This window comes from Bos indicus, chromosome 7, assembly GCF_029378745.1.
Source record: "Bos indicus isolate NIAB-ARS_2022 breed Sahiwal x Tharparkar chromosome 7, NIAB-ARS_B.indTharparkar_mat_pri_1.0, whole genome shotgun sequence".
Lineage (NCBI taxonomy): Eukaryota > Metazoa > Chordata > Mammalia > Artiodactyla > Bovidae > Bos > Bos indicus.
The window spans coordinates 57983861-57998704 of NC_091766.1; the positions used below are offsets into that span (position 1 = coordinate 57983861).

General features: G+C 41.7%; 1 protein-coding gene across 2 annotated transcripts in view; it reads right to left on the reverse strand.

Moving 5' to 3' along the window:
* Positions 1-14384, reverse strand: part of PPP2R2B (protein phosphatase 2 regulatory subunit Bbeta) — a 510815-nt gene extending 496431 nt beyond the window's left edge. The window contains exons 1-2 of one of the 2 annotated variants that reach the window (XM_070793763.1): positions 14276-14384; positions 14078-14155 (exon numbers count right to left, since the gene is read on the reverse strand). In XM_070793763.1, coding sequence (XP_070649864.1) covers positions 14078-14127 — 50 coding nt within the window. In that variant the 5' untranslated portion in view covers positions 14128-14155; positions 14276-14384. The remainder of the gene's footprint in view (positions 1-14077; positions 14156-14275) is intronic. The other variant, XM_070793769.1, reaches the window with a different exon arrangement.
* Positions 14385-14844: the final 460 nt, after the last annotated feature.

The window sequence follows — 14844 nt, forward strand, 5'->3', positions numbered from 1 at the left end:
TACTTTCCACAATTGCCCTTATAACTTTACAACTTATATTCCACTTACTTTACCCATTGTCTATCCCTTCTGCTACTGAATCTCCAAGGCCTAGAATGCCTACAACTCAGAAGGTACTGAGTAGGTATATTGGAACTAAAGAGGAGGTAATAATTCTTTCACTGTTCCGTAAGTTCTGAGATGAAGTTTCCTGTTGCAGGGAAAAGCATCTTGAGGGAAGAATTTCCTTTGAGCTGCCATGTGACCAGTGCCCTGAATTCTCAAGACTGTCAACCATGTTTTAAATTCACAGTTAGCACTTAGAACACAGTGCTCCCAACCCCAAAGCTGCTATCAATCTATATTGAGTATACTGGGCAATCTATATTGCTCAATCTATATTGAGCAGAGGAAAAATCGCTCGTATGGGATTCAAAAGTTTGCTTTCTGGTCTCTATGAGACCATGGGCAATTTAAAATTTATTTCTATCTGTCTTAATATTTTCATCTCTATGAGGAATAATCTATTGACTATCAATAATATCTATACTAGCTCTTTTATCTCTGTAATGTGAGATTATAAAACCTACTCTAGTTATCTCCCACAGGGGTTTTAAGAAATAAATAACTCATACATGTTAAAAGCAGGAAAGTGCTATGCATATAAATGATGAGTTGTTTCAAATGAGCTATTTCATTCTCCTCTAAACATTCATTAGTGTTGTATTAATGGTAACCATGAATATATATATATTTTTTTGCTTTGTTGATATTTATTATTTGCTGAAGGCCCTGTTCATTAGGTAGTCACTGAGCCCCTTCTTGGTACCAGGCTATTTTCCAGGGAGGCACTATCACCATGGTTAAGAGCACAAACTCTGAGGTCAGAAAGGTGTGCTACTGGAGTAGGTTATTAAACTTTTTGTTGTCGTCGTTTAGTTGCTAAGTTGTGCCCAACTCGAACTCTTTGCAACCCTATGGACTGTAGCCCACCAGGCTCCTCTGTCCATGTGATTTTCAGGCAAGAATACTGGAGTGGGTTGCCATTTCCTTCTCCAAGGAATCTTCCTGACCCAGGGATCGAATCTGAGTCTCCAGCCTTGGCACGTGGATTCTTTACCACTTAGCCACCAGGGAAGCTCCAGATCATTAAATTTTCAGAGTCTCAATTTCCTTCACTCTAAAACAAGATTAATTTGCCTTGTATCTTACTGTTATGGCAAAAACTAAATGAGATAGTGTATTAAAAGTTATTATAGAACCTGGCCCAGTGAAGTCTGATTAAATAGAACTATCATTGTTATTACTCTACTGTGGCCAAGTATTGTGCAATACTTTTCAAGATCTTGTTAACAAAGCTTCAGGGATTGGGGGTAAGGAATGGGCTGAGACTCCATGGACTGTAGCTATCCAGGATCCTCTGACAATGGAATTCTCCAGGAAAGAACACTGGAATGGGTAGCCATTCACTTCTCCAGGTGATCTTCCTGACCCAGGAACTGAACCTGGGTCTCCTGCATTGCAGGCAGATCCTTTACTGTCTGAGCCACTAGGAAAGCCCCTTAGTTAAAACTTAAATAAAACTTGGGTCTATGTGTTTAAAAAGGCTGGCTAATTCCTATACCTTTCTTTGATCTAAGATTGGCTGGCAGTTACCATAGCAACCCTCCCTTGCCACCCTCTGCCACTCCACCGTAGGTTGAGCTAGGCGGCTTACTATTTCTCTAGTTCATTACACACTCACCCGGGTTGCAATTGACAACTACTTTTGCTATCCCTCAGTAGGTGTAAATGGCTCACAGGAGGGGAGCAATGGTGTCTTGTTCCCCCAGTTGGTACCCAACACATGGTGTTCAGTTCATTTCAGTCACTCAGTCATGCCCGACTCTTTGCAACTCCATGGACTGCAGCACGCCAGACCTCCCTGTCCATCATCAACTCCTGGAAGTTACTCAAACTCATGTCCATTGAGTCTGTGATGCCATCCAACCATCTCATCCTCTGTCATCCCCTTCTCCTCCCACCTTCAATCTTTCCCAGCATCAGGGTCTTTTCAAATGGGTCGGTTCTTCACATCAGGTGGCCAAAGTATTGGAGTTTCAGCTTCAACATCAGTCCTTCCAATGAATATTCAGGACTGATTTCCTTTAGGATGGACTGACTGGATTTCCCTGCAGTCCAAGGGACTCTCAAGAGTCTTCTCCAACATCACCCTTATGGCAGAAAGAGAAGAACTAAAGAGCCTCTTGATGAAAGTGAAAGAAGAAAGTGAGAAAGTTGGCTTAAAACTCAACATTCAGAAAACTGAGATCATGGCATCTGGTCACATCACTTCATGGCAAATAGATGGGGAAACAGTGACAGACTTTATTTTGGGGGGCTCCAAAATCACTGCAGATGGTGACTGCAACCATGAAATTAAAAAATGCTTGTTCCTTGGAAGAAAAATTATGACCAACCTAGGCAGCATGTTAAAAACCAGAGACATTACTTTGCCAACGAAGGTCCATCTAGTCAAAGCTGTGGTTTTTCCAGTGGTCATGTATGGATGTGAGAGTTGGACTGCAAAGAAAGCTGAGTGTTGAAGAATTGATGTTTTTGAACTGTGGTGTTGGAGAAGACATATAGTGGGTTCTCCATAAATATTTGCTGAGGAAACACGTTCAAAGTGACTGACATCTGGGCAGGGGTGAAATGGACAGCCATGGAGATTTTTCTCTTTCTTGGCTCAGAAAGGTTTCATTACCTAATGCTTACAGAGACAACACGATGTCTGACCTCAGTGCTGTGCACAGGATCTGCTTCCCTTCCCCCACAGAGCCTTGCAAGCTTCCTGCAAGTCCATTTCTCACCAAGGCACCCTCAGAGCATGGCAAACCCACAGCTCTCTTGCAACAAGACATCCTCCATCAGAGTGGAGAAAAATGCTTTCATCTCATGTCAACTTGTTCACTATCAGACCAATTTTGCTTCCAGCAGATTGGAGCCCAGTACAAAGTACAGTTGTGTAGGAAATCTCTTTGTAGATGACTGGATGCAGAGAGGAGATTCCGGGCTTCCTTTTGACTCACAGAGAAGAGGTTCTTACTTCCTTCAGTGCCTGAGGCAGAGAACTGGGCTGCACAGTAACGTTGTATTTATTGGCACTCTGACTTCCTTTAAAAAGCATTCAAAATACACTCACATATGCTATCTGCTCTGCTCTCACAATAGCCCCCTGATGTCAGGAAAGAACAAATAGAATTTCTCAGTGTGTCTCTTGTATAATTTAGTGTTAGTCACTCAGTTGTGTCTGACTCTGCAACCCTATGAACTGTAGCCCGCCAGGCTCCTCTGTCCATGGGATTTCTCAGTCAAGAATACTGGAGTGGGCAGCCATTCCCTTCTCCAGGGGATCTTCCTTGATGCAGGGATTGAACCTGTGTCTCCTGCATTGCAAGCAGATTCTTTACCATCTGAGCCACCAGAAAGGACCTATGGTAAAGTTATTTGGGATGCCTGTGAAATTTGCAAGGTTTTTAATGTCATCTCAGACATTCTGAACCAGAATCGGTAAGGGTAAGGCCTTAAAATATGCATTTTAACACCGTTCTCAGGTGATTTACATGGGCTTCCCATGTGGCTCAGTGGTAAAGAATCTGCCTGGCGATGCAGGACATGCGAGTTCGATCCCTGGGTCAAGATCCTTGGGAGGAGGAAATGGCAATCCACTCCAGAATTCTTGCCTGAAGAATCCCATGCACAGAGGAGCCTGGTGGGCTACAGTCCGTGGGCTCGCAGAGTCAGACGTGACTGAGCATGCAAGCACACACGCACGTCAAGTGATTCATATGCACAATAATGTTTGAAAATCATTCAGTGACCTAAGGTCACTAACTGGGTAGTTTCACCCAGCCTAAAGTTAAAGATAACTGACTTCAAATTACAGCTTGATTCATAACCCTGTATTGGTGGCTTGAGGTTGTTGAACCAGAAAGCGCCTGTCCAAAAACAAGAGTTCTCCTTCCCCAAAGCAGGGGTTTTTTTATCACAGGTGCCACTGCACCCTACATCCAGAAGTGGGAGGAGTGAGGCCAGAAAGGCTCTATTTTATATCATTTAGGCTAAGATCTGTGGGATAACGTAACGATCACCTGTGCTGTTTATGTGGCATAAACATTTAGAAAGGTTATCTGTCAATCACAGACTTCTTTCCATAAAACAAGAGGGTCACAGTCTTTACACTGCTTTGAGATAACCCAATCAGTCTTTTTCTTTCTGGGTGACAGCAGAGAGTCATGATGACTGAAGGGAACCTGAAAAATCATTCCTATGATCCCCACATTTCTCAAACATCAAAGAAAAGATTCTTTTCTTGACATTCTTGCAGATGTTCTAGGTAGAGGAGTCCTGTTTGCTAGAAAAGTCCTCGCTATCATCAATTTTTAGTTTAGAGTATATTGCATACATCAGTAGCCAAATTGATATTTTTCTCTCAATAGGCAACTAACACGCTAGTAAAATAATGCTCAAAATTCTCCAAGCCAGGCTTCAGCAATACGTGTACCATGAACTTTCAGATGTTCAAACTGGTTTTAGGAAAGGCAAAGGAACCAGAGATCAAATTGCCAACATCTGCTGGATCATCAACAAAGCAAGAGAGTTCAGAAAAAAAACTATTTCTGCTTTATTGACTATGCCAAAGCCTTTGACTGTGTGGATCACAATAAACTGTGGAAAATTCTGAAAGAGATGGGAATACCAGACCACCTGACCTGCCTCTTGAGAAACCTATAGGCAGGTCAGGAAGCAACAGTTAGAACTGGACATGGAACAACAGACTGGTTCCAAACAGGCAAAGGAGTATGTCAAGGCTGTATATTGTCACCCTGCTTATTTAACTTATATGCAGAGTACATCATGAGAAACGCTGGGCTGGAGGAAGCACAAGCTGGAATCAAGATTGCCGGGAGAAATATCAATAACCTCAAATATGCAGATGATACCACCCTTATGGCAGAAAGTGAAGAGGAACTAAAAAGCCTCTTGATGAAAGTGAAAGAGGAGAGTGAGAGAGTTGGCTTAAAGCTCAACATTCAGAAAACTAAGATCATGGCATCCGGTCCTGTCACTTCATGGCAAATAGATGGGGAAACGGTGGAAACAGTGGCTGACTTTATTTTTCTGGGCTCCAAAATCACTATAGATGGTGACTGAAGCCATAAAATTAAAAGATGCTTACTCCTTGGAAGGAAAGTTATGGCCAGCCTAGACAGCATATTAAAAAGCAGAGACATTACTTTGCCAACATAGGTCCATCTAGTCAAGGCTGTGGTTTTTCCAGTAGTCATGTATGGATGTGAGAGTTGGACTATAAAGAAAGCTGAGCACTGAAGAATTGATGCTTTTGAACTGTGGTGTTGGAGAAGACTCTTGAGAGTCCCTTGGACTGCAAGGAGATCCAACCAGTCCATCCTAAAGGAAATCAGTCCTGGGTTTTTCACTGGAAGGACTAATGTTGAACGTGAAACTCCAATACTTTGGCCACCTGATGCAAAGAGCTGACTCATTTGAAAAGACCCTGATGCTGGGAAAGATTGAGGGCAGGAGGCGAAGGGGACAACAGAAGATGAGGTGGTTGGATAGTATCACCAACTCAATGGACATGAATTTGGGTAAATTCCAGGAGTTGGTGATGGACAGGGAGGCCTGGCATGCTGTGGTTCATGGGGTCTCAAAGAGTCAGACACGATTGAGCGACTGAACTGAACTGAACTGAAGGCAACTGAATCAATAGACTGCCTCATCCTTTCTGCTACGACTGTCTTTTTTGGAAGGGGCAGGAAAGGAGGTTATTGCCATGCATAAAATCAGAACACCACGTTTATTTCTTGTGAATAAGATGAAATGACCTATGCTGACAGGTGTTAAAGAACTGTAGAATGAGGAACAAATAAAAAGAATTCTAGAATTGTAGTGGCAGAAAGAAAATGGTTATATATGACAGCTAAGAAAAAAAAACAAGAAATCCCACCAGATATTCCTGACTTCTCATGCACAGACTCATACACAAAATCTCAAGAAATTGTCTCATGTCCAGTGTAGCCAACTTCCAGCATGTAAAGTGTTCCTAGGATAATGTAGTATAAAACTGCATGAGATGAAATCAGGTATTATTAACATATGAAATGTGCATCCTAGGCAAGTCACACACAAGACTTGCACGTGGGGAATCAGAAACTCTGAATCTTCCAAGAACTAAAGTAAGTGAACAACACTCAGACAGCAACCACCAGCAAGAGGGAAAGCTTCAGGCCACAGACAAGTTGTTGGGTGACAGCATGTCAAATGATCTGTATGACATACGTGGTATCCTCCAGCTCAGTGGTTCCAAATACCATCTAGTTGCTGATGCCACCCTGCCTCCCAGCTCCATCTCCCATTCTCTCTCCAAAGAGCCACATTCACATACAATTTCCTTCTTAGTATCTACCCCTGAGTGTCTTACAACCATTTCACACTTATGCTCAAAAGGAAGCTCTTGATATCTCTCCAGAAAGGAGTTTAGGACATGCAACCTCAAAGCATGCTACTCTGATATATTGATTACTGATTATTTTGAGCTGAAGTCATTTGAAAAATAGCACATGTAGGAAGAGACTTTCTCTGAATTCTCTTTATCTACCTTAAGACAGATTCTCCAAAAGGAACTCATGATCATGTTATAAGTCCCCTCCCTGGGAATCTTGTCAACCAGGGAAGATTGACTTATCACAGATGGACTTGTTACAGGAGAAAAGATTAGGGGACACCACTGCACAGAAACTTTGTCATAAACTCTCATCTCTTCCATCTTTTCTTCTAAGAAATCATTCATCTTTCCTAAAGATTATTCATTCTCCTCTAAGAGGCCTACATCCTTTCCCCTTCCCCTGTTAATAAAGATGGTATTTGTTGTTCAGTCGCTAAGTTGTGTCTGATTCTTTGCGATCCCATGGACTGCAGTATGCCAGGCTCCTCTGCCCTTCACTATTAAGATGGTATATAAACCATGATCCTTCATGGATCTGATGTGGCGAAGGGGCTTGCAAACTCAATGAAGCTATAAGCCACGCCGTACAGGGCTACCCATGATGGGTCATAGGAGTCACATTTTGACAAAACGTGGTCAACTGGAGGAGGGAATAGCAAACCACTCCAGTATTCTTGCCACGAGAACCCCATGAACAGTATGATAAGGCAATAAGATGGTAGGTAAACTCTCACTGCTTTTTTAGTATTCACTTTTTTACCTGGGTTGCCTCCATGCACATAGTCAAAGTTCATGCATCTGTTTGTGTTTTCTTCTGTTGATCTGCCTGTTGCTAGTTTATTTCACAGATGCATGAACATTAGAGAGGGGTGGGAACCCCCAAACATGCTTCATTTCCACATTTCTCACAGTCTCAATAACTTGTGCCCACAAACCATCCAATTGCTCAAGGCCAAAACCTGGGAGCTCTCTCTCTTTTTTTTTTTTAATTTTATTTTATTTTTAAACTTTACATAATTGTATTAGTTTTGCCAAATATCGAAATGAATCCACCACAGGTATACATGTGCTCCCCATCCTGAACCCTCCTCCCTCCTCCCTCCCCATACCATCCCTCTGGGTCGTCCCAGTGCACTAGCCCCAAGCATCCAGTATCGTGCATCGAACCTGGACTGGCAACTCGTTTCTTACATGATATTTTACATGTTTCAATGTCATTCTCCCAAATCTTCCCACCCTCTCCCTCTCCCACAGAGTCCATAACACTGTTCTGTACATCAGTGTCTCTTTTGCTGTCTCGTACACCGGGTTATTGTTACCATCTTTCGAAATTCCATATATATGCGTTAGTATACTATATTTATGTTTTTCCTTCTGGCTTACTTCACTCTGTATAATAGGCTCCAGTTTCATCCACCTCATTAGAACTGATTCAAATGTATTCTTTTTAATGGCTGAGTAATACTCCATTGTGTATATGTACCACAGCTTTCTTATCCATTCATCTGCTGATGGACATCTAGGTTGCTTCCATGTCCTGGCTATTATAAACAGTGCTGCGATGAACACTGGGGTACACGTGTCTCTTTCCCTTCTGGTTTCCTCAGTGTGTATGCCCAGCAGTGGGATTGCTGGATCATAAGGCAGTTCTATTTCCAGTTTTTTAAGGAATCTCCACACTGTTCTCCATAGTGGGAGCTCTCTTAATTCCCTACATTACCTCTCCCTTAAAGTCCACTTTCTTACCCCAGAATATATACTGAGTCTCTTCCTTTCTCATCATCTACAACTTTTCCCTGCTAATAAAGCCACATTACCTCTCATCAGAATTCTGATAAGAACTATTTCAATAGTAACCTCAAATATAAGAGATTTCAGTCTCTTGTATTCAAAGCACTTTAGTCTTTAGTCGAAGCACTTTGTCTTTAGCTCACCTTGCCCTTATCATATTTGTTGATGTAACACCTTATTCTCCTGTACCAATGCCTGTTTCCCCTTAAATGGTGCATTCATTGAAAGCTTGGACTATATTTATCTTTATAACACTTTCACTTTCTGGGGTAGTGCCTTAGGTCTAATGCTGCTGCTGCTGAGTTGCTTCAGTCGTGTCCGACTCTGTTCTACTCCATAGACGGCAGCCCACCAGGCTCCCCATCCCTGGGATTCTCCAGGCAAGAACACTGGAATGGGTTGCCATTTCCTTCTCCAATGCATGAAAGTGAAAAGTGAAAGTGAAGCTGCTCAGTCGTGTCCGAATCTTAGCGACCCCATGGACTGCAGCCTACCAGGCTCCTCCGTCCATGGGATTTTCCAGGCGAGAGTACTGGAGTGGGTTGCCATCACCTTCTCCAATAGGTCTAATGAGTGCTCACTAAATTTATTGTTGGATTTATAGTTCAGTTCAGTCACTCAGTCATGTCCATCTCTTTGTGACCCCATGGACTGCAGCACGCCAGGCTTCCTTGTCCATCACCAACTCCCAGAGCCTACTCAAACTTCTGTCCCTCTAGTTGGTGATGCCATCCAACCATCTCATCCTCTGTCATCCCCTTCTCCTTCCACCTTCAATCTTTCCCAGCATCAGGGTCTTTTCCAATGAGTTGGTTCTTTGCATCAGGTGGCCAAAGTATCAATAATCTAATATCCTACTAAATAATTTGGAATGTGAAAAAAATCTAGCCTACTAGTTGATACTCATGATATACATTTAATTAAATCAGCAGTAACAGTGCCAAGCTGAGCCATATTGATCTTGGAAAAATGAATTAGTAATACTGATCCTTTCTTTATTAAACATTTTGATATTTTGTTCATCATGGATTCTTCTCAGTAATTTTGGTTTTTAAAAAATATTGAATTAAAATATTTATCTGTATTTTTGTCAGTTCACCTAGTCTCAGCCCTGCCTTTATAATACAGTAATAGCAGGTAATGTGATTGAGCACCTTATAACAACCTAGATTTCATAGTCACCTAGCCCTCACACCATCCTAATTGATACCTATATTATTATCTTCATTTTGCAGACAAGGGAACTTAAGCACAGGAACATTAAGTGACTCGGCCAAGATTACCAGCTAGAAAGCAGTAAAAATGGAACAGAAAAGTCATTCATAGAAATAAGTAAAGTGGGAGGGAAATATATGATATTATTTATATGTGGAATCTAAAAATTATACAAATGAATCTATGTACAAAATAGATACAAACTAGCATTCATAAAATAGATAAACAACACAGATTTACTGTATAGTACATTATATTCAATATCTTGTAACAACCTATTACATTCAATATCTTGTAACAACCTATAATGGAAACATAATCTGAAGAAAAGTATATAACACTGAATCACTTTCTGTGATTAGTTTAAGTACACCTTAAACTAATACAATATTCTAAGTCAATGATACCTCAGTTTTTTAAAAAAGGAAATTCATTAAGCAAAAATAAAAAAGCTGAATAATTTTTATTGACTTTGAACAGTGCAGAAAACCAACTTGGATAGAGCAGTCCCATTGCAAAAAACCTAATTTTTAAGAACCTTAATTTTTATTAATTGAAGGTCACTCATTAATTCACTCAACAACTATTCAACTGCCATTGAGGTAGTATTAGTTGGACATGTTAGGGTCCAATCTGATTCTCCTCTTAAAGAGCAATTCTCCATTTTTCCACCACTTTAGAGTGATTTTTTTTTTAAGCAAAAGTTAAGAGTGATTGTCATTCTGACTCTGACTCTATGACTCAATTAACAGTTAGTTCAAGTGAGCTACAATACTTACTTAAGAGCAGCAGATATTTAAACCCATCTTCTGTTCACCTGCCATGATGATTATAAGGGCATATGTGAAAAATGCCAATTCCTGTGCCTTATTCCAACCTATTATGTGACATTCTCTGTGTTCACAACAATGTTTAAAGAGCTGGGTTTGGGCTTCTCTAGACTGCGTTGATGGAGAAGGCAATGGCATCCCAACTCCAGTACTCTTGCCTGGAAGATCCCATGGATGGAGAAGGCTGGTAGGCTGCAGTCCATGGGGTCGCTAAGAGTCAGACATGACTGAGTGACTTAACTTTCACTTTTCACTTTCATGCATTGGAGAAGGAAATGTCAACCCACTCCAGTGTTCTTGCCTGGAGAATCCCATGGACGGGGAGCCTGATGGGCTGCCATCCATGGGGTCGCACAGAGTCGGACACGACTGAAGTGACTTAGCAGCAGCAGGCTGCATTGAAACCCAGCTCACCTGTTGATTAGCTAGGGAGCCTTTGGCAAAAACATTATTCATTATTTATTTGTTTAGCTTTAATATCCCAAAGAAAGGCAATGCCAAAGAATGCTCAAACTACTGCACAATTGCACTCATCTTACACGCTAGTAAAGTAATGCTCAAAATTCTCCAAGCCAGGCTTCAGCAGTACGTGAACCATGAACTTCCAGATGTTCAAGCTGGTTTTAGAAAAGGTAAAGGAACCAGAGATCAAATTGCCAACATCTACTGGATCATGGAAAAAGCAAGAGAGTTCCAGAAAAACATCTATTTCTGCTTTATTGACTATGCCAAAGCCTTTGACTGTGTGAATCACAATAAACTGTGGAAAATTCTGAAAGAGATGGGAATACCAGACCACCTGACCTGCCTCTTGAGAAACCTATAGGCAGGTCAGGAAGCAACAGTTAGAACTGGACATGGAACAACAGACTGGTTCCAAACAGGCAAAGGAGTATGTCAAGGCTGTATATTGTCACCCTGCTTATTTAACTTATATGCAGAGTACATCATGAGAAACGCTGGGCTGGAGGAAGCACAAGCTGGAATCAAGATTGCTGGGAGATATATCAATAACCTCAGATATGCAGATGACACCACCCTTATGGCAGAAAGTGAAGAGGAACTAAAAAGCCTTTTGATGAAAGTGAAAGAGGAGAGTGAAAAAGTTGGCTTAAAGCTCAATATTCAGAAAACGAAGATCATGGCATCTGGTCCCATCACTTCATGGCAAATAGATGGGGAAACAGTGGAAACAGTGTCAGACTTTATTTTTCTGGGCTCCAAAATCACAACAGATGGTGACTGCAGCCATGAAATTAAAAGACGCTTACTCCTTGGAAGGAAAGTTATGACTAACCTAGATAGCATATTCAAAAGCAGAGACATTACTATGCCAGCAAAGGTCCGTCTAGTCAAGGCTATGGTTTTTCCAGTGGTTATGTATGGATGTGAGAGTGGGACTGTGAAGAAAGCTGAGTGCCAAAGAATTGATGCTTTTGAACTGTGGTGTTGGAAAAGACTCTTGAGAGTCCCTTGGATTGCAAGGAGATCCAACCAGTCCAACCTAAAGGAGATCAGTCCTGGGTATTCATTGGAAGGACTGATGCTGAAGCTGAAACTCCAATACTTTGGCCACATCATGCGAAGAGTTGACTCATTGGAAAAGACCCTGGTGCTGGGAGGGACTGGGGGCAGAAGAAGGGGACAACAGAGGATGAGATGGCTGGATGGCATCATGGACATGAGTTTGAGTGAACTCTGGGAATTGGTGATGGACAGGGAGGTCTGGCATGCTGCAATTCATGGGGTCGCAAAGAGTCAGACATGACTTAGTGACTGAACTGAACTGAATATCTTTATAAGTTAAGTGGGAATAAAAACATCTACCACTTATAAGGTTTTGGTGAGGGTTAAAATTAGAATGGCACCCCACTCCAGTACTCTTGCCTGGAAAATCCCATGGATGGAGGAGCCTGGTAGGCTGCAATCCATGGGGTCGCTAAGAGTCGGACATGACTGAGCGACTTCCCTTTCACTTTTCACTTTCATGCATTGGAGAAGGAAATGACAACCCACTCCAATGTTCTTGCCTGGAGAGTCCCAGGGACAGGGTAGCCTGGTGGGCTGCCGTCTATGGGGTCACTCAGAGTCGGACATGACTGAAGCGACTTAGCAAAAAAAAAAAAAAAAGAAAAATTAGAATGATGATCTAATTATAATATTTGTAATAATTGCTTACAAATATTGAGTACTCACAAAGTGCAAAGTACTGTGCAAATACTATACCTACATTCTTATTCATTTGTTTTAAGCACTTATTAGAGTAATACTACATATGAGCTCATTAAAATACATTGCATCACCCTGGTCATCTAACCCCTAAGTCATATCTCCAAGACCTGGAAGTTTCTCTTATTTAAAAAGCACATGTGATTTGGAATCAAAACTAAGATTTAAAACAACTGATTAACTTGAACTTCAGTTTTCTTAAGATTCATAAGGTTAGGGAATAAGGCATTTTTTCCCTTCCTTTTTTACCTAGCGCTTAGGTCAGTGCTGCTATATAGAAGACACAAATACTTTTGATTAGTGAACATAAATTGGCCTACTAAAACCTGCTCTGTCTACTTCATAAGGGCTTTGTAAGAATTGTTTGTAAAGCTTCATTTGATTGTGCATTGGAAAAATAGCAAATGCTATAGAAAAGTATAATTCTATAGATTTAGTCATAAATTTATCTTAGAGTGCTTTTTCTTACTCTTTACTCATAAATTGCTTGGTTTTAAGATATCTGCCATTAATTATGTTGTGCTTCTAGAAATGAATTACAGAAAGATTGCAGATAAAATATATCCTCCAAATTACTCAAAATAATTTTTATTTAACCAATTTTTTACTCAGAATTAAAATGCTATAGAATGACCCGAAAGTTTCCATGCTTTTATGCATGTTAGTTTCCATATTCAGGTTCAACTCTGTCAACTATTCACATCCTCACTCATTGATACTGGTTTTAGACCTGTCTTATACCACACCTGGTATCTGTACCTACCATCCATGCAGTATAGTCTGCTTCAGGCAACCCTTACTGCCTTCTGCCATGACAGGTAAACCTTGATTTAAAACACCCAGAAGTGCCATTCTAGTTCCTTCCAATTGTCTATTACTAAACTGTTTTGAAACACAGACATCTTATGGGAAAGTCTTAAAGGTCTCCAAGCTCAGGCTTATAAGGGAGGAAAGTGAAGAGAATTAAATGGAAGTTCTTCAGGAGGAGGAAAAGGAATGCATTATCCCAGGTAAAGAACCTGGAATAGGATAATCTCCTGAGAGCCAGAAAGGAAATTATACGCTGAAATTGGGAAGCAATGTACCCACAGTTTGTATTCAAGTCAGATTTGAATTCCTCTTTCTTCCCATGTGTTTCAGGTACAGTGGCAAGTCATCTTCAACGTGGAAAGGAAGGATGAGATGAACCTCTGACCACTCTGGAATGTTTGCTTTGATTATCCTATAGAACTAACAGCCCATCCTGAAACAAGACTTGCCTGGTTTAGCCTGTCTCTCTGCCAACCAATTTCACTGAAAGTTTGTTTCAGCACTGTCTCATTAGTGGGAATAAAATAAGCTTCAACAGAAAAAAAAAGGAGGTGGGGTAGAAAGAGATGATTAAATCCATTTCTAGCTCAGAATGCTATTCTGGGATGTGTGGGGACTTACATTCATGGACACAGAGATGAGCATTTCAGATCTGGAACCAACTCAAACCCCAAGGAGGCAAGGAAAAGGGGGAGCCGGAGCTTTCTCCTACCTTCTGTGGCTCCAATCTCCACAGTGCCTTTCAGCTGGCTGAAGCACCATAGTGTGTCCTGGGTGAGTGCCCCAAGTCCTGAAAGCAACACAAGGAAACACTTGGGGTTAGGTGAGGGCCCCCAGTTGTCCTGAAGAGAACAACAAGGAAAGAAACACAGAGTGTAATCTATGCACTTCTAAAAGAAGACTTGCACACCAGGTATCATCTTGGGGAGAGGAGAACCTCGTGGTTCCTAGAAGGATGCCCGGTCTGCAAGTATGGCGTCCTGCAGCAAATCACAGCTCAGGCTCCTCCATCTGACTGTGCCAGGACCAGTCTGAGCTGGAGCAACCCGAGCTGTCCCTTCTCGGCCCCTGGCAGTGTCCTGGAGCAGTTACAGCCGGCCTGCGGCCACACCCTGGGTGACTGCCCCTTTTCATGGGAACGCTAAGGCTGGCCATTGTTTCCCCCCTGATGGTGGAGGGAGAAAGAGGCAGTTTGTCAGAGGGGAGAGAGGAAAAGAAAGGCAACTTTTTTTTTTTTTTAAACTGGTCTCACAGCTTGCATGGCTGAATGGCCAGTAAGGGGTCAGATACTCAGAGAACTCCCATCTCTCTTGTTCCCTTCTTGACTGCTTGCCAAAGTCGGAGCTGACTGGAGAGTAGAAGAAAGTGAAACAGGGTTGGTGATGGGGGTGAGGGGTGGCTAACACAGGGCTAAGGATTCAGTTCTGACGAATGTGGTGCCTGTTTTGGTCGGTGGGGATTTCTGTTTCAAATTCAAAT